This window comes from Hevea brasiliensis, chromosome 4, assembly GCF_030052815.1.
Source record: "Hevea brasiliensis isolate MT/VB/25A 57/8 chromosome 4, ASM3005281v1, whole genome shotgun sequence".
Taxonomy (NCBI): Eukaryota; Viridiplantae; Streptophyta; class Magnoliopsida; order Malpighiales; family Euphorbiaceae; genus Hevea; species Hevea brasiliensis.
The window spans coordinates 11,107,533-11,128,234 of record NC_079496.1 but is presented as its reverse complement, the minus strand read 5'-3'; the positions used below and the strand labels follow the sequence as shown (position 1 = coordinate 11,128,234).

The window sequence follows — 20,702 nt, the reverse complement described above, 5'->3', positions numbered from 1 at the left end:
GATATATTTTTTTAAAAAATAGTTATTTTTATTAAAATTTATTATTAATAAATTAAAAAATATAATAATTTAGTTTATTATATTTAACCTTTTTAGTCTTTATAATTTAAATATTAATAATAATTTAGTTCTTAAATTTAGCTTGACTAAATTTATTTACGGCTAATTAATCGTAATTTTTAATATAAAAATTATTTTATTAATAAAAATATATCTTAAATATTAATTTATTTTTAAAAATAAAGAGGTCAAATTATAATTTTTGTTATATTTAGTAATTAAATTATAAATTATTCTGTAATCAAATGTAAATATCCTGAATATTGTGTAAAAATAATTTCATAAGAAAATTGTGATAAACATTGATTGTTATTTAATACATCTAATTAATAATAGAAAGTTTTAATAAGTATTTATACATTAGATGGAAGGGGGCGTATACATCCTACCATGTCCATACCCCTTATAATCTTATATAAATATACACATAACTTGCATGAACCCACTCATGCAAATAAGTTAATTTGATTATTACTGTATCTCTTCAACTCTGATCGTAAACCCTATGGTGCTCCCATTTCCCACCTTTCCCGTCATCTGTGCTTTCCTTCTTTTTCTCTTCATGGTAACCAAACTGGTAATTAAAACGAAGGTGACCAAGAACTCTACCCCCAAGCTCCCACCAGGGCCTTGGAAACTACCCTTTATTGGAAACATTCACCATCTTCTGGGCTCACCACCTCATCAATCACTTGCAGATTTAGCCAAGAAATATGGACCCCTTATGCAGCTGCAACTAGGTGAAGTTTCCTTCGTTGTTGTTTCCTCAGCAGAAGTTGCAAAAGAGGTCATGAAGACACATGACACCAACTTCGCTCAAAGGCCTCATTTTCTTGGTCCCTCAATCATAACGTATGATTGTATCGACATTACATTTTCCCCCTATGGTACTTATTGGAGTCAGCTTCGAAAAATTTGCACCATGGAACTTCTGAGCCCAAAGCGTGTCCAATCTTTCCGGTCAATCAGGGAGGAGGAGGTTTCAGATCTCATCAAAACAATCTCACTCACCGGAAATTCTCCTATCAATCTTACTGAGCAAATTTTCCTACTGACATTCAGCATAATATCGCGAGCTGTAGTTGGTAAAAAGTTCAGAGATAAGCAACAATTTGTTTCAACCATTGAACAATTCTTAGGACTGTCATCAGGTTTCACTATTGCAGATATGCACCCTTCAATCAAAGTGCTTGAACTGATGAATGGATTACGGCCTAAACTTGAGAAGCTGCATCAACAAGTTGATAGGATGATTGAGAATATCATTCAGGCCCACAGAACAGAGGCGATCGCCTCACAACTGAGTAGTGGTGAAGGAGAAGAAGACCTTATGTATGTTCTTCTAAAGATTCAGGAACAAGGAAGTCTTGACTTTCCTTTATCCGACACCATTCTTAAAGCAGTCATCCTGGTAATATTTCTTTTCTTTTCTTTTCTTTTTTTCCAAATTTCACATTAGGATAATGACACATGTCCCCAATGTGTCTGATTTTCTTGTTTAGCCTATCATCGATGAACACACAATGGATAGATTACAAATTAATCCTTGAAATAATTTTAAAATTACAAATCAATCCCTTTATTGTTAATTTAAAATAAATCAGTCTCTTAAATTTAATTTCATCAACAAAATGATAAATTCGTCGAAATTTGCTCTGATTTATCTTTAATTATAAATTAAATAATAAAAACCTTTAGTTTTTTTTTTTAATTTGAAATAATTATGTACTTTTGATTTTATTTTATTAATAAAATAATTTCTCTATTTAAATTTTATATTTAAATAATTACATATTTTATATTTAAAATACGATATATACATATACTATATCCAAGAAATATTGATATAAATCCAATGTCCTCTTGCAGGATATGCTCACTGCTGGGAGTCACACGTCATCATCATCGGTAGAGTGGGCATTCTCAGAATTGTTGAAGAATCCAAATTTGATGGAGGAGGCACAAGCTGAGGTGAGAAGAGTCTTCGATCGAAAAGGAACTGTGGATGAAACAGGGATACATGAGCTGAAATTCTTAAAATCAGTAATCAAGGAAACCTTGAGGCTACACCCTCCTCTATGTCTTAATCCAAGAGAAAGTATCACAAGCTGTGAGATTAATGGATACATAATACCTGCCAAGACCAAAATCCTCATTAACATATGGGCAATCGGCCGAGATCCAAAATATTGGATCCAAGCTGAGAGTTTCAATCCAAAGAGATTTCTTGATAGTTCAATTGATTGCAGGGGATTGGATTTCGAGTATATCCCTTTTGGTTCAGGAAGGAGGATATGTCCTGGAATATCATTTGCTCTTGCTAATATTGAGTTGGTTCTTGCTCAGTTGTTGTACCATTTTGATTGGGAACTTGCCAGTGGACTGAAGCCTGAACAACTTGACATGACCGAGGCCAATGGCTTGACAATAAGCAAAAAAGAAAACTTGCACTTGATCCCCATCCCTTATCATCCTTCTTTTGTAGAATAAAGCTTTTAAGAAAAAGAAAATAAATGCATGTACCAGAGGTAAAAATAAAGAAGTTCCTATCTAGGTCGCTGCCAGTCTCATCATTCGCCGTAATGAGGGTTTGTCCTTGCGAGGAGATTGCTCAGCTAGGCGTCTTGGTTTGTTTTTTCGTTTTTGTCTTTTTGTATTGGCCTTTTCTTACTATCTTTTTTAGACTCTATTATGTTTAAAAAAATAATTTATATATAAAAAATATTTTATATTATTTAATTATAATATTAAATTAATAATATTTATTTACTTCACATTTTAATAAAATTTTTAAAATTTAAAAAATAAAAAATACATCTTTATTTTTTAAATAAAAATTATTTTTCTTAAAAATAACTTAATTTTTTTATAAAAAAATATTTTTTATTAATTAATTTTTCTTAATGTCCTCAAATTTTTAGAAAAATATTTTTCGTAAAACACACGGAGGCTTATTTTAATAAAATTTTCTAGCTTTCAAAAAAAAAGATATTATTACATAATGTGGTGTATTTAATGTAAACTCAATTTCATGCGAAAATAAATTTTATAACCACTGAATTAAATGTTTATTTTAAAATTTATACATAATTAATTTAAAATGTGTAATATTAATACACGAAATTAATTGTTAAACTCATTTTGATTTCATTTCTCATCCTTGTAACTGGGGAAAAGCATTCGGTCGGTTCGGTTCTGAACTAAACTGAATACTAAAAATCAAAAAATTGAATCGCTTAAAAATGTAAATCGAATCGAATCGATCACATAAGGATAACAGAACCAAACCAAATCAAAAAATAACTGTTCAATTTGGTTCCGTTGCATTAAACAGAAAATATTTAAATTTTTATTTTTTGAGTTGGACTTATGCATCTTGGGCCTTAAAGCTTATGCATCTTGGGCCTTAAAGCTTATGCATCATGGACTAAAAAATTATTTGAGTCATTTTACTTTTCGATTTTATTGGTTTTAATTGATAAAAAATCGAACCGAATTAAAAACTAAACATATTAAAAATTTCAAATCAAACCAAATTAATAAAATTAAAAAATCAAACCAATTAAATTGAAATTATTCAATTCCATTCAATTTTTCGATTCACATCAAATTGCACGAGTTTTATCTCATTCTCATACCATTAAAAAAAAGATTGATTAATAGATACATTTTTGACACATAAAATCTTTATATAAAATGAGTGTAGCGCATACATACAACTGAGTTACTTGGTCACGATATTAGATGTTATCTGTTTGACCACCCTTTGTTTGGTTTTGTTCACGTGAAAATGAGGTGTACTGAGAAGCTCTTTAAATATGGCCAACCGGCAAGAGCTATGTTCCCTGATGTACACGTGGACGCGGGAAAGTTGACAAGTGCATACAGGTAGAATATAATAATATTACACAAACCGTATTTTGAATTTTGAACTTAAACTCAATTAATTATTAAGATTAAATTTAAATTAGATTAGAGTTTATGAAAAATTTCATGTAAATTAAGAGTTTGTCTATGGTCTAAATCCATAACTTAATGTTCAAATTCAAGATTTAGAGTGACAATTTTTAATTACATTCATAATTAACAAAGACAATAGCAGTAATGAAAAATAAAAAAAATTTTAAAATGGTCAATTTTTTATTATTGAATATGGTCAATTGTCTCAAAATTTTTAATTCGATTTGTTATGAGCAGTATTAATTTCTTTGAAGGTAGAACGATAACTGAATTCAGAGTTGTTAAATTTCCCACTTGTATGCATAGGATAGATTAGTCATTCATTTGATTAATAAATCTTATTAATTACACCAAGACCAAGACAAGAAATTATATTAGGCAATGGATGCTGTCCATGAAATTAAAATTGTTGCTTTGTCTGTAAGAACACCTAAATTAGATGGCGTTCATATATAGGGGAAGTATTATTTAATTTATGTTTGAAATTACATTATAAAACAGCTATAAGTATATATTTATTCTTTATGTTCCACACACATATATAATTATGGGAAAATCTATAAAATTACGATTTATCAATAAATTCTATAAATTATTAAAAAATTTTATCCCACACATTATAAGTATAAATTAAATAAAAATGATTTTCAGAACATATGTTAAATATGCATGATGGACTTACTTAAATTAAATGAGGGCTGGGATTAAGTTGCTTGGATGAAATAAGTTAATTTATTATTAATTAAATAAATTTACAATTTTTTTTTTATAAAAAATAAATTTTCATTAAATAAAAATAAAATATAAATTTAAAGTATAAAATTTTGTACTATTATAATTTTGTATATATAAAAAATATAATAATAATTATTTTAATTTAAATGATCTGATCGCGTTGATAGAGCATTTGATTTGACCATTCAATGAGAACCACGTTCCACTCGATAGTATTTTATCATTATTCGATTTCACATATTTTACGAGCCCTATTTGAAAATATTCAAAATTTGATATTTAAGAAAATATATACTTTTATCATTACACTCCTAGTAAAACAAAATATTTAATAACTTCATGATAAAAAATAATAATAAAAAATCTTATAATAGAGGAAATGAGACAAAATCAAATATAAATAAAAATATAGATTTGAAAATTATTGAAAAAATTAAAAAAAAAATACAAAATAGAAAAGGGAGAGAGGTAACAACTAGATGCCATCCTAAAGAGCTCATAAAGGAAAGAGAAAGAGAAAAGAAAAATTTTTTTGAGAAGAGGCAATTTACAAATAAATATTAAATTTATGAATATAATTAAAAGATGATTTTTTTTTTTTACAAAAAAATATATTTTAAAATTATATTAAAAAATCCATATTATATTTATGAACCTGATCTAGGTTCATAAATTTTATCAGTCGAACAAGACCTATGTACTTCAAAAAAATTTTAAATTTCATTAATAAACAAGTGGTTTTGACGAATTATTTATTATTTATTTTATAATATAATTTAATATTTTTTTATAATTTCTATTTTCATAATTATATTATATAATTTTGTTAATAATAAAATAAAATAAAATAAATTTATGCCATGGATCATTTTTAAGTATCATTTTTAATATACATACATATATATTTGTTAATTAGAATTATAAGTAAAAATTTGTTCATTTTTCACAAACCCAGCCAAGTTTTCTCATTTAGAGATAACATCCAATAAATTTCAAACCCAACAACAATAACCTTTAAACACAAGCAGTAACAATCTTTTCTAGAACCCAACATCAAACTCCTTCTAACAAATCCTCAATATTAAAGAAATTAGAATAATATCAAAGCAAAGAACTTAAATAACTTATTATTTGTATACTATTTACTTGTTGAGCCTTGAATCTAGAACAAGGAACTTGAGAACAACGATTGGGCTTTGTGCACAATAAAAAATGGTGACCTATGATTGCAACGACGATGATGGATCGTCACAAATGAAAAAAGGGAACAACTCCTTATTGTCGAAAAAGAAAAAAGAAATATGTGTTTTGAGAGAAAGAGGATCTAAATTTTTTAATGGATTAATAATAAAAATATTATTCGTCGTAAATTTCGTTGATAACTAATTATTTTAATATTCGTTGCTAGTCCTTTAAATTGATACCCTGTTGAAAGTCTGTCGCCAATTAAATTTTTTCTGATAGATATATTTTTATCGCAAATTTTATCTCTGAAGCCATTGTTTTTTTTAGTGTTATTATTTAATTAACTCTTTAAAAAGTCAACTTTTAAATAATATAAAACACAAACGCGCATACGAGGGTACCTCGAATTCTCCTTTGACATAATAGTACTCTTCTCGGATTGCAGTCACTTTGGGGAGGTTCTAGGCTTCTAGCTTTTTCTTCTCTATCTTGAAGGGAAGAAATATACGTAAGCTAGGGCTTTTCCAGTGCACATATATAACTGGCTTAAAAAAGATTTGGCACAGCTAACACTTGCCAGCTACTGCCCTAGAATTTTGTCTAACAGTCTTTACATATACTCCCTATTGCCGCATCAAAATTATTCAATCCTGAAACTTAATTGGATTTCCAGGATTTGACTATCCCTTATATATATATATGTTATCATCAAGATTAAGGGGGAAAAATCATCCTAACAGTTCTAGAACTTGTATAAAAAGGCAATTTATGTAACATCTCTCCCATCGAGTACTCCTCCATTTGTTATGACAATGGAAATTCAGTTTTCCTTCTTTCAACTCCTTTTTACTTTCCTCCTCCAGATATTGCCCATGATACTGAAAATGCTACAGAAATTGAAAACAGCAAAACTGCCTTCAGGGCCTTGGAAACTTCCCCTTATAGGAAATATCCACCACTTTGTTGGCTCCCTATCTCATCACTCCCTGAGAAACCTGGCAAAAAAATATGGCTCCCTTGTGCACCTACAGCTCGGCAAGTGTCCGCCATTGTAGTTTCTTCTCCAGATATGGCCAAAGAGTTCATGAAAACCCATCTTCGCTTACAGGCCCCATCTTTTGGCTGGTAAGATAATGTCTTATGATTCTACAAACATTGCATTTTCTCCTTACGGCAACAACTACGAAAAATTTGTATGATGGAGCTTTTAGGTCCAAGTCGTGTGCAATTTTTTCGATATATCAGGGAAGACGAGGTGGCAAGTCTCTTCAAAACAATATCTTCATCTGCAGGATCACCGATCAATCTTGGAGAGAAAGTTTTCTCAATGATTTATAGCATAACATCAAGGGCAGCTTTCGGCGAAAAATGCAAAGATCAAGAAGCATTCACGTCACTTATCCTGAGAGGTGCGGCGCTTGCTGGAGGTTTCTGCTTTGGTGATATGTATCCTTCAGTGAAGGTGCTTCAAGTGATTAGCGGAATCACGCCAAAGCTGGAGAAGCTGCACCAAGAGACGGACAGGATACTCGATAACATTCTGAAGGAACACAGAGAGAAAAAGTTGGCCGGAAAAACTGGGGATGAAGAGGCAAGGGAAGACCTTGTTGATATTCTTTTATATATAGCATCTAATTCTTACACCATGTTTTGAGTACTCAACCAATTAAAAAATATATAGAATTCATTAATTTGGTAAATGAATGAATTTTAAAAATTTATGTTGAAACAAATCTAAAATTGAATTCATGTAATTAAATCTTATTAGTATAATAAAAAAATAGGTATACTTTAAAAATATTTTTGAAATACACTGATCTAAATTAAAAGTAACAAAGGAGTCAAAACTTTTGTTTTTAGTATTTTGGGCAAATTATATTGTACACTTGGTATACTAAAAAATAATGCACTAAACATTCATATAAAAATAGTATCATAAAAATAAGAATGTTGAACCTACTGTTTTGTAAGTGAAAGTGCACATATATGAATGTAACTAATAATTTGCTAATATTTTGAAACTTTTGAAGGATTTAAGGATATTGTTAATTGAATTTCTTAACTTCATATAAATTGTGTGTAGGACTGATAAATAAATTGGTTTCTATGTTTTTTTTCATTATTTGAATTTTTTTATTTAATCATTTGAATTTGATAAAAATCAAACTCAAAATTTTATAATTATAAAAATAATTGAATTATCATTTAACTTATATTTATTAGTAATCTTTGACATAGTGTTTAAAACTTATTTCATTATGAATTCAAGATATATATAAATAATGAGACTCATATATAAAATAAATAAGACTCAAATATTTATATATCGAAGTCATGATAAATCAGGTTTAAACAAGTTTTTCATAAATTAAAAGTCAAATAATCATATTGTAGGACATCTTTGGAGCTGGAAGCGAGACATCAGCAGCAGCAATTGAATTTGCAATGTCCGAGATGCTGAGAAACCCAAGGGTGATGAACGAAGCTGATGAGGAGCCACCAGAACCACTTCCATTATTTAGAGGTCCCATTATTAGAGTAAGGGCAAGGGAACTTCAAAATCTAGTCATTGAGCATTGGAGGCACCAGCACAAATGCCAATCACATTGAACCATCATGTTTACTATTGGAGACAAAGTGGATCATTCTCACCCAAATAGGCAATATGCAGCACGACGCCACATCATCACCTAGGTGCGCCACGTCATCACCCAAATGCGCCACGTCAGCACCCAAGTAGTGACATGTCATCACCCAAGTGTGCCACATCATCACCCACGAGGTGACATATCACTCTCACATTCGGCCAGCCTGGCATTTGGAGATTACTTGGCTGCCATCTTACCAGTACACATGGCTTTAGATGATTTGGCCAATTGAGCAAATATGGAATGTTCTTCCCATGATAGTCATCCTAAATCTGGAATATTCTTTTCCATACCAGATGCCACATTTTAAGAAGGATATTTTCATTTCTTTTGTCTTCTAGTGCTATGTAGGCAACATTCTGTTGGTGCCCTATCTATATATACCTGTCTTCTTTATTTTTTTTTTGGCAACTTGAAAAGTCATTTTTGAGAGAAAACACTGCAGAGAATTCTGCTACTATTGTTGAATGATTGAGCTTGTATTTTCTTCCTTGTTTCTTGTAAGAACTTGGATTCAAGCAATCTGATCACATTGCTTGTCTTATTTTGATGATCAAGGTGCTCTTAGACAGGTTCTAATTGTATCTTGACACTTGATCAATACATTTTCTTCTGCATTTCTTCTTAGTGCCTTATCACATTGGTGATATTGTGTTGAGTGGATGCAAAGTCCGCTTTGTTGGATGGATGAACTTAGGTGTTGTTTGTGAGTGCCCATCATTTTGGTATCAGAGCATAGGACGTCCAAACAAGGTATTTATATCTGTTACTATTGTTTATCCTCTGTTTGCTTCTTCTTCCATACTTGCCGACCGACTAGTTCTGATTGTTAAAATCCAATCGATTCTGTTATATTTTGCCTAGGGGTCATCTTGTGCTAGGTTTTGTTGTTGGACCTTATTTTGTTTCTTAGTTTGTCTTTTTATTCATGTTTTGTTCATATTATGCTTGACCAAAACTAACTCTTAGGGTTTAGTATGATTTTGCTTCTGTTTATTTAATATCTGTTTTGTTGAGTTTGTCTGAGGGTATTGGATAAATCAAGCTGTAGCCATCTTTCTAGCTATCTTATTTTATTTCTTTGAGTTTGATATTAAGCATGAGCAGTTGTTTGGAAATAAGTTACTGATTGGGATGAGTTTGTGCTATAGATGTGCATTGTTTTCTTGATTGGTGATATCAAACCTGCTGGTATACCAGATCTGATTAGTAACTTATTTGGGTCATTAAAGTTAGGCTTACCCATTTCACCTGAAACTGTACCAGCGTTATTTAGGTATGTTTAGAACATTCTGTGTCAATTTTGGGAGCTGTTTAATATTATTTGCCTATTGAACTAAAATTTTGTGACAGACCTAATCAAATCTAGTTCACATAACAAACCAGTCCAAAAAGCACTGAAAATTTACAGGCTGATTATACTCTATTTCAGTAGTGTCTTTGTCAATTTTGGGGGTTGATTGACATTGTTTGCCTATCAAACTAAAATTTTATGACAGACTTGATTAAATTTAGTTCATATAACAAACCAACCCAGAAAACTGTAAAAATTTAAATACTCATTGTACTAGATTTTTGTAGTTTTTGTGTCAATTTTGGGGGTTGTTTGAGATTGTTTGCCTACCAAATAAAAATTTTGTAACAGACTTGATTAAATTTAGTTCACAAAACAAACCAATCCAAAAAACTCTAAAAATTTACAAGCTAATTATTATCCATTTCAGTAGTTTCTGTGTCAATTTTGGGGGTTGTGTTATATTGTTTGTCTACTAAACCAAAATTTTGTGGCAGACGTGACCAAATTTAGTTCACATAGTAAACCTCCCCAGAAACTCCTAAAATTTTACCAGTAGTTAATTAGTATTGGGTTGCCCATATCTACCAAATTTCAGATCAAAATACACTAGTTTGTGTGGTGAACCAAAATTAGTGTATATCTTTGGTGAATTGTGTGAACTGCTGGTATCTGTGTTAAGTTGGTTGTGAAATTCTATATTTGAGCTTGATATCACTTCCTTAGGTTGTCTCTTTTCCTGTTTACGAAATCTTTTCATTTGGTGTCTATCTTTTATCTTTGACTCCAGTGTCACATTGATTGTTCTTGTGTCACTTCTTGTTTCTTGTCGTTCTTGATCATTTGATAAGTTTGCAAGTGTTTTGATTGTGTTGTGTTTGAGTTCCCTAAAGAAACGAAGGAAGGAAAACTAAGTGGTAAAAGGTAGGAGTGTTAAGAGTAATTGAAGGGTAAGAGCCTAATTGTGTGCTAAACACTTGAGAGGGTGAGCCATTTATCTACTAACCTTGTTTTTTTGCAGCTTAAATGGATCCAAATATTAGTCGTAGAAGTAGTAGAGCTGAGGGTAAGGAAAGGAACTTTGGAGATGAAAGACTATATAAGGAAGCCTTGGCACAACAATTTGAAAGGCTTTCCTTATTGACAGCCAATCATGATGAAGAATTGAAAGGAATAAGGGCTGACTTGAATAGGATGATGGAGTATTTAATGAGGAACGAAAGGGAGCCTAGGAATAGAAGGGAGGAAGAGGAAGTGAATATGGGAAATGAAGGTAGAGGTAGAGGAGCTGTAAGGGCAGAACCTAGGATGGAAGAGTATGCTGATCCAGTTTGGGATGAAGATGAGTTTGAAGAAGCATATGAGCATGGGAATTATCAATTTGGTGGTAGGGGACTTCGGCCACTAAGGGGTAGAGGAGCTAGAGGCAGATTTGGTGGGAGAAATTTCAGGTATGATGACTACACAAATAAGGGAGTGCATAATGGGGCAATTGATGCAAATGTGGGTAACATAAAAATGAAAATACCAGTTTTCTATGGTAAGGAGGATCCGGATACATATATTGAGTGGGAAAGGCAGATTGAAATGGTTTTTGAGTGCCATAACTATAGTGAAGAGAAGAAAGTAAAATTGACAGCAGTAGAGTTCAAGGATTATACATTAGTATGGTGGGACCAATTGATTGCAAGGAGAAGGAGAAATGGCTGAGGGGAATTAGGACATGGGCTGAAATGAAGGAAATAATGAGGGAAAGATTTGTGCCACCACATTATAGTAGAGAAGTGAAGTTGAGATTGCAGCAACTTACACAAGGAGCTAAAAGTGTGGAGGAGTATTACAAAGCCATGCAAATTGCAATGATTAGAGCTGAAGTGGAGGAGGATGAAGAGTCCACCATGGTTAGGTTCTTAAATGGATTTAATCCAGACATCAGGTTTATGGTGGATTTGCAAAATTGCAGAACAGTGGAGCAAATGATGCAGGTTGCCATTAAGACCGAAAAGGAGATGAGAAGGAAGCAGGCTGCCAAGAACACTCAACCTACATACAATCCAACCTCCAAGCCACCATGGAAACCAAATTGGAGTGGAACTTCCAAAATAGAGAAAGAGGAGCCTAAATTGAAGAAAGAAGAATGGAAGGGCAAAGATAAGCTAAAAGGGAAACTAGAAGAAAAGATTAAGAAGGGAGAGACCCGAGCTAGAGATGTGAAATGCTTTAAATGCTTGGGGAGAGGACATTATGCCAATGAGTGTCCTAACAAAAGAGTGATGTTTATGAGAGATGATGGAGAATGGGAAAGTGGTGAAGAGAGTGCTGTAGAAAATGAGCATGATGATAACGATGTTGAGTTTATGGATGAGGGAGATTAAGTGCTCATGGAGGGTCATGCTCTCGTCACCATGCGCACACTTAGTGCACAAGCTGAATTGGAGGATAATGATGCTATATAAAGGGAGACAATCTTTCATACAAGGTGTTTGGTGAATGACAAAATGTGTAGTGTGATTATTGATAGAGGGAGCTGCTGTAATGTTGCTAGTTCTCTTATGGTTGAAAAGTTGAGATTGCACACTACCAAACATCCCAAACCATACGACTTACAATGGCTGAATGATTGCAACAAGGTGAATGTGGTGAAGCAAGTGGTTGTTCCTGTAACTATCGGGCTCCAACAACTAGAGGAATTATCCGCTTTGGCCATAAGCCTCACGATTTTATCCCATAGGTAGAATGAAGAACTTTCCAGGAGGTCACCATCTTAGGATTTCTCTCAAGCGAGCAAGCTTAACCTTAGAGTTCTTCTAACTCTCCAGGCCATTCCACCAAAAGACGCCTCTAGTGATTAGTTTCCCTATTTTATATATCATTACTTTTTGAACCTAAGACCATCTCCGTGCTTTGCCAATGTGGGATTTGCCTAAGGGACCTTTCTCCTCCCCTTTCGGGACTCAGCGTCCTCGCTGAGGTTTACCCCACCATCGCCCAAGAGGACACGCGAGCTGCTCCGATACCAATTGTAACGATCGGACTCCAACCACTAGAGGAATTGTCTGCTTTGGCCATAAGCCTCACGGTTTTGTCCCATAGGTGGAATTGAGAACTTTTTAGGAGGTCACCCATCCTAGGATTTCTCTCAAGCGAGCACGCTTAACCTTAGAGTTCTTCTAACTCTCCAGGTTATTCCATCAAAAGGCGCCTCTAGTGATTAGTTTCCCCATTTTATATATCATTACTTTTTGAATCCAAGACCATCTCCGTGCTTTGCCGATGTGGGATTTGCCTAAGGGATACCAATTAAAGGTCCCTTAGGCAAATCCCACATCGGCAAAGCACGGAGATGGTCTTGGGTTTAAAAAGTAATGATATATAAAATGGGAGAATTAATCACTAGAGGCGCCTTTTGGTGGAATGGCCTGGAGAGTTGGAAGAACTCTAGGGTTAAGCGTGCTCGCTTGAGAGAAATCCTAGGATGGGTAACCTCCTGGGAACCCATTTTATATATCATTACTTTTTGAACCAAAGACCATCTCCGTGCTTTGCCAATGTGGGATTTGCCTAAGGGATACCAATTAAAGATCCCTTAGGCAAATCTCATATCGGCAAAGCACGGAGATGGTCTTGGGTTCAAAAAATAATGATATATAAAATGGGAGAACTAATTACTAGAGGCGCCTTTTGGTGGAATAGCTTGGAGAGTTAGAAGAACTCCAGGGTTAAGCATGCTCTCTTGAGAGAAATCCTAGGATGGGTGACCTCCTGGGAAGTTCTCCATTTCACCTATGGGACAAAACCGTGAGGCTTATGGCCAAAGCGGACAATTCCTCTAGTGGTTGGAGCCCGATCATTACAATTGGTATCAGAGCCGCTCGCGTGTCCTCTTGGGCGATGGTGGGGCAAACCTCAGCAAAGACGTTGAGTCCCGAAAGGGGGGGAGAAAGGTCCCTTAGGAAAATCCCACATCGGCAAAGCACGGAGATGGTCTTGGGTTCAAAAAGTAATGATATATAAAATGGGGGAACTAATCACTAGAGGCGCCTTTTGGTGGAATGGCCTGGAGAGTTAGAAGAACTCCAGGGTTAAGCGTGCTCACTTGAGAGAAATCCTAGGATTGGTGACCTCCTAGAAAGTTCTCCATTCACCTATGGGACAAAACCGTGTGGCTTATGGCCAAAGCGGACAATTTCTCTAGTATTTAGAGTCTGATCGTTATAGTTCCATTCAGCATTGGGAAGTATTATGATGAAGTTATTTGTGATGTGGTGGCAATGGTTGCTGCACATCTTTTACTTGGAAGACCTTAGCAGTATGATAGGAATGTTTTGCATGATAGGAGGAAGAACAAATACACCTTGTTGAAGGATGGGTGTCGATATCACTTGACTCCATTGGCACCTTCTCAAATTCATGAAGACCAAATGAGGATTATGAAATCCATGGAAGAAAAAAAAGAGAGTATGAGAGAAAAAATCAAGAGAGGTCGAGCTTGCTAAGGGGAAAATGAGAGGAGTGTGAAAATAAAAGAAGTAACAGAAAAGAAAAAGGAGAGCCGTGAGAAAAGAATGAGCATGTTTGTGAAAGGAAAAGAAGTGAGAGAGGCTTTATATCGTGAGAGACCTCTTTGTCTACTTTTGTGCAAAGAGGCACATTTGTGTATTTCTGACCTTGACCCCAATTTGCCTAGTGGTGCTATTTCTTTGTTGCAGAAGTATAATGATGTCTTTCCGGAGGAATTGCCACCTGGATTACCACCCATTTGAGGGATTGAGCACCAGATTGATCTTATTCCGGGGGAGCCCATACCGAATAGACCCGCTTATAGAAGTAACCCGAAAGAAACAAAGGAGCTCCAAAGGCAAGTGGAAGAACTCTTAGCAAAGGGATATGTGCATGAGAGCATGAGTCCTTGCGTTGTTCCAGTGATTCTTGTACCAAAGAAGGATAGGAACTATCGCATGTGTGTGGATTGCAGAGCCATCAACAAAATTACTGTAAAATATAGGCATCCCATACCTCGACTTGATGACATGCTTGATGAGTTATTTGGTGCATGTGTGTTTTCTAAGATTGATTTGAAAAGTGGTTACCATCAGAATAGAATGAAAATAGGAGATGAATGGAAAACTGCTTTCAAAACTAAGTATGGCTTGTATGAGTGGATGGTAATGCCATTCGGACTCACTAATGCACCTAACACTTTCATGCGTTTGATGAATCATATGTTGAGATCATTCATAGGCAGATTTGTGGTAGTTTATTTTGATGACATTTGATCTATAGCAAAGACATGGATGAGCATTTGTATCATTTGAAACTTGTATTTGATGTGTTGAGACATGAGAGATTATAAGCGAATGCAAAGAAATGTTCTTTCTGCTAGGGAAAAGTTGTCTTTCTTGGTTTTGTTATGAGTGGCAAGGGAGTTGAAGTTGATGAAGAGAAGGTCAAAGCCATTAGAGACTGGCCAACTCCTAAAAATGCATATGAAGTTAGGAGTTTGCATGGATTGGCTAGTTTCTATAGGAGATTTGTGCCTCATTTTAGCTCTATTACTGCTCCTTTGAATGAACTTGTTAAAAAAGATGTTGCATTTGAGTGGAAGAAGAAACATGAACTTGCATTTGCTGAATTGAAAGATAGGTTGTGTTCTGCACCATTGTTACGCTTACCTGATTTTGAAAAAACATTTGAAACTGAGTGTGATGCCAGTGGTGTAGGTATAGATGCTGTTCTTATGCAAGAAAAAAGGCCTATTGCATATTTTCATGAGAAATTTCATGGTGCTACCTTAAATTACTCTACTTATGATAAGGAATTGTATGCATTAGTTAGAGCCTTGGAGACTTGGCAACATTATTTGTGGAACAAAGAGTTTGTCATACATTCTGATCATGAATCTTTGAAGCATATTAAGAGGCAAAATAAGTTGAGTAAAAGGCATACGAAATGGGTTGCTTTTGTTGAGATGTTTCCATATGTAATTAAATACAAACAGGAAAAAGAGAATGTTGTTGCTGATGCTCTTTCTAGGAGGCACACGCTATTATCCACTCTTAATGCAAAGTTGCTTGGATTTGAGTTCATGAAGGAATTATATGTTAATGATGATGATTTTGCTGGTTTGTTTGATGCTTGTGAGAAATGTGCATTCCAAAAGTATTATAGACAAGATGGGTACTTATTTAAAGAGAATAAGCTTTGTGTGCCTAAATGTTCTAAACGTGACCTGCTTGTTTTGGAGTCTCATAGTGGTGGTCTGATGGGTCACTTTGGTGTATCTAAAACTTTGGGCATATTGCAAGAACACTTCTTTTGGCCTAAAATGAGAAAAGATGTGGAAAAGTTATGTTCTAGTTGTGTTAAGTGTAAAAAGGCCAAGTCTAGGAGTATGCCACATGGTTTGTATACACCATTACCTATACCTAAGGAACCTTGGACTGATATTTCAATGGATTTCATATTGGGGTTGCCTAGGTTACAGCGTAAACATGATAGCATATTTGTGGTTGTTGATAGATTTTCCAAAATGGGACACTTTATACCTTGCCACAAAACAGATATTGTAACACCCTAGGCAAATCCCACATCGACAAAACACGGGAGAGATGCTGGGTTTATGAGTTGTTGGTTCGTAACTCTTAGTGACGCGTTTTAAAACCGTGAGGGCTTCGGCTCAGAGCGGACAATATCACTAGTGGGCCGGGCCATTACATTTGTGGTATCAGAGGCGCTCCGCATGCAACCTTGAGCGATGGTGGGGCAAACCTCAGCGAGGACGCTGAGTCCCATAAGGGGGGTGTATTGTAACACCCTAGGCAAATCCCACATCGACAAAACACGGGAGAGATGCTGGGTTTATAAGTTGTTAGTTCGTAACTCCTAGTGACGCGTTTTAAAATCGTGAGGGCTTCGGCTCAGAGCGGACAATATCACTAGTGGGCCGGGCCATTACAGATGATGCCATATATTTTGCTGATTTGTTCTTTGAAGAGGTTGTCAAATTACGTGGCATACCTAGGACAATAGTAAGTGATAGAGATGTTAAGTTCCTAGGTCACTTTTGGAAAGTATTGTGGGGTAAATTAGGCACTAAACTCTTGTTTTCCACGACTTGTCATCCACAAATTGATGGACAAACTGAAGTAGTCAATAGGACACTTGCCACTCTATTGCATTATGTAATTCAAAAGAATTTGAAGTGCTGGGAAGATTGCTTGCCTTTTGTTGAGTTTGCTTATAATCATGTTGTACATTCTTCCACTAGTTTTTCACCTTTTAAGCTTGTATATAGTTATAATCCTTTGACTCCATTAGACTTGTTACCATTACCTATTGATCATATTGATAGTCTTGATGGTAAAAGAAAAGCTGAATTGGTTAAGAAGTTGCATGAGCAAGCTAAAATGCAAATTGAAAAGAAAAATGCTCAATATGCAACTCATGCTAACAAAGGCTGAAAGACACTTATGTTTGAACCAGGTGACTTAGTTTGGGTGCACTTCAGGAAGGATCGGTTCCCTAATAAAAGAAATTCGAAATTGCATCAACGATTTGATAGTCCATTCAAGGTGTTGGAAAGGATCAACAACAATGCCTACAAGATAGAGCTACCTGGTGAGTATGGTGTTAGCCATTCATTTAATGTTTCTGATCTCTCTCCTTTTGTTGATGCAGGTCCAAATTCGAGGACAAATTCTTTCGAAGAGGGAGGGGATGATGAGGAGCCACCAGAACCACTTCCATTGTTCAGAGGTCCCATTACTAGAATAAGGGCAAGTGAACTTCAAAATCTAGTGATTGAGCATTGGAGGCGCTAGGAGACAAATGCCAATCACATTGAACCGTCATGTTCACTATTGAAGACCAAGTGGATCATTCTCACCCAAATAGGCAATATGCAGCACCATGCCATGTTATCACCCAGGTGGGCCACGTCATCACCCAAGTGCGCCATTTCATCACCCAAGTAGTGACATGTCATCACCCAAGTGTGCCACATCATCACTCACGAGGTGACATGTCACTTCCACATTCGGCCAGCCTGGCATTTGGAGATTACTTGGCTACCATCTTACCAGTACACATGGCTTTAGATGATCTGGCCAATTGAGCAAATCTGGAATGTTCTTCCCATGACAGCCATCTCAAATCTAGAATATTCTTTCCCATACCAGATGCCACATTTTAAGGAAGATATTTTCATTTCTTTTATCTTCTAGTGTCACGTAGGCAGCATTCTGTTAGTGCCCCATCTATATATACCTATCTTCTTCTTTTTTTTTGGCAACTTGAAGAGTCATTTTTGAGAGAAAACACTGCAGAGAATTCTGCCATCATTGTTGAATGAGTGAGCTTTTATTTTCTTCCTTGTTTCTTGTAAGAACTTGGATTCAAGCAATCTGATCACGTTGCTTGTCTTATTTTGATGATCAAGGTGCTCTTAGACAGGTTTTAATTGTATCTTAACACTTGATCAATACATTTTCTTCTACATTTCTTTTTAGTGCCTTATCACATTAGTTGATATTGTATTGAGTGGATGCAAAGTCTGCTTTGTTGGATGGATGAACTTGGGTGTTGTTTGTGAGTGCCCATCAGAAGCGCAAGCAGAGATAAGACAAGTGTTCGATGGAAAAGGAGATGCGGATGAAAAACGCATTCAAGAGTTAAAGTACCTGAAATTAGTACTCAGAGAAACCTTAAGGCTACACCCTCCAGTGCCCCTTCTGCTTCCAAGAGAATGCAGTGAGACTTGCGAGATTAATGGCTACAAGATACCTATCAAGACTAAAGTGGTTGTCAATGCATGGGCACTCGGAAGAGATCCAAGTTATTGGAGTGAAGCTGAAACATTCATTCCAGAGAGATTTCTTGACAATTCAATTGATTTTAAGGGAAACAACTTTGAATATATCCCATTTGGAGCTGGAAGGAGAATCTGTCCAGGCATATCGTTTGCCCAGCCTAACATTGAGTTGCCACTCGCTCATTTATTATATCATTTTGATTGGAAACTTGCTAATGGGTTGAAACAAGAAGATCTGGACATGACAGAGACTTTTGGGCTGACTGCAAGGAAAAAACAAAATCTTGTCTTAATTCCCATTCCCTATGCAAGCCTGTTCAAGTGAGAGAGATATTTATATTAGTGTTATGTCGTCATTAGTAGTATGTAATTCCTGTCTTCCTGAATAAATAATCTATTGTTGAATTAAGCAACTTCAACATCGCATGAAAGAAAAGAACTTATGTTTGGACTAGGTGATCGATCTTGTGTCATTCACTTGGAGCTTAACATCTTCATTTTTTTTTTATTGATTATGTTTCAATTGAAATTTCAATTTGAAACCTTATATTTTTAAAGATGTAATGTTTAACTATCAAACTAATATAATCTAATTTTAATCAACTTATTCTTCTTGTAATTTTTTTGCATATCTCTAAAATGCCTATAATTCAATTTTTTAGAGAGAGAAGCTCGTCCTTTTTTCTAGAAAATTTTTTGATTCTCTTTAATTTTTTAGATTATATTAAATTATATCAGAAAAATGTATACGTACTTAGTAGGAAATTAAGATTAGATTATAATGTTAAAACAATCAAACTTGGATTTAACTAATAAAAAATGAAAATGATATATCAGATTATAAAAGAATGGGAGGATGATTCATTGTGCAAGTTAATCAACCTTACTATTAACACATTTTTGTTCCATCCTCTCTTGCCCACTCCTGATGGTTTTAATTAGCTTTTGCAAATTGGAACATTTGAGAATATTTATTTTTTAAATTTTTCTTGTCTAAATCTAATTTATCATAGATTCAAAATGTAAAATGTATAATTAGTTTCACATATTTATATTTTAAAGCTATAATAAATTGAGTCTAAGTAAGTATTTTCCTTAATTTTTAACTTATTTATTTATAAAATTGATTTAGATATAGTAGGATCAGCCCAATTATTTTGGGTCTATGATATTTTTATCTACTTGGGATAGGGCCCACTTCATACAATGAATTGCCATTAAAAAAAAAAGTAAATGAATTAAAATAATAATTTTTATCTACGATTGGAATCCTGAAGAAAAGATTCAAATAATAAAATTGAAGCAATTAACCTTCAAAAAATTATTCTTGGTTACATATTTGAGAAAACAATCTCAATATTGAGAAATATATGAAAAAGATTACCACAATTTCTTTACAAGATTAAATATAATTGGTTAAATATTTGTAACCTCATACAATTTTGTGGAGATTTATCTCTAATATGCATTAAAATGCTTGTTCAACAGAAATCCAATAAATATGGTAGAGTAATAGAGAAATCTTTCCTCAATGCCATCGTGAAAGAGTGCATAGAGTTTGGGAGATTATGTCCTCCCAATTTGATTAATATTTTATTTGCTTCAATATAAATATAATAATTTATTCCAACTTTATATGGAACCCTTTTTATTGACTTATGTATTTGTCTTCTTGTTCAAAATACGACATTCACTATTGATGAATTGAATTATGAATTATTTTTCCATCTTTGCAGGAAGTTGAAACCTGGAGCTTATTATATTATATTTATAGGTAAACGAGTATGACCTCAAACTGCATTCAGATGCAAACAGGGTGGACTGTTTGTCAATAATGCAAATTAAGTAAGAAGTTTTCAACTAACATCATATCTCTTGATGTAAGCAATATCATATTTTCTATTCCCTTTCTGCATATTTGTTACTTCAATCCCTGCTGCTTCATTACTTGGATTATATTTTTTTTTGGGTTCTTGGGAAATTTTTTAAGGGATGGGCCAGTCAGCATAAG

The 20,702-nt window shown here is 34.2% G+C and overlaps 1 protein-coding gene and 1 pseudogene across 1 annotated transcript; both read left to right on the top strand.

The window, feature by feature from the left end:
• The first annotated feature begins 453 nt into the window (after positions 1–453).
• Positions 454–2,747, top strand: LOC110632790 (cytochrome P450 71D10-like). Its single transcript, XM_021781122.2, has 2 exons — positions 454–1,471; positions 1,930–2,747. Exons 1-2 carry the CDS (start codon positions 566–568, stop codon positions 2,548–2,550), a joined length of 1,527 nt encoding a protein of 508 aa, XP_021636814.2. The 5' UTR covers positions 454–565; the 3' UTR covers positions 2,551–2,747.
• Positions 2,748–6,752: 4,005 nt separating this feature from the next.
• On the top strand, positions 6,753–19,016 carry LOC110632746 (cytochrome P450 71D9-like; annotated as a pseudogene).
• Positions 19,017–20,702: the final 1,686 nt, after the last annotated feature.

Coding starts and splice junctions, on each gene's coding strand:
- LOC110632790 (XM_021781122.2), top strand. CDS start 566: ATGGTGCTCCCATTTCCCACCTTTCCCGTCATCTGTGCTTTCCTTCTT. Junction 1,472..1,929: donor TTCTTAAAGCAGTCATCCTG/GTAATATTTCTT, acceptor GTCCTCTTGCAG/GATATGCTCACTGCTGGGAG.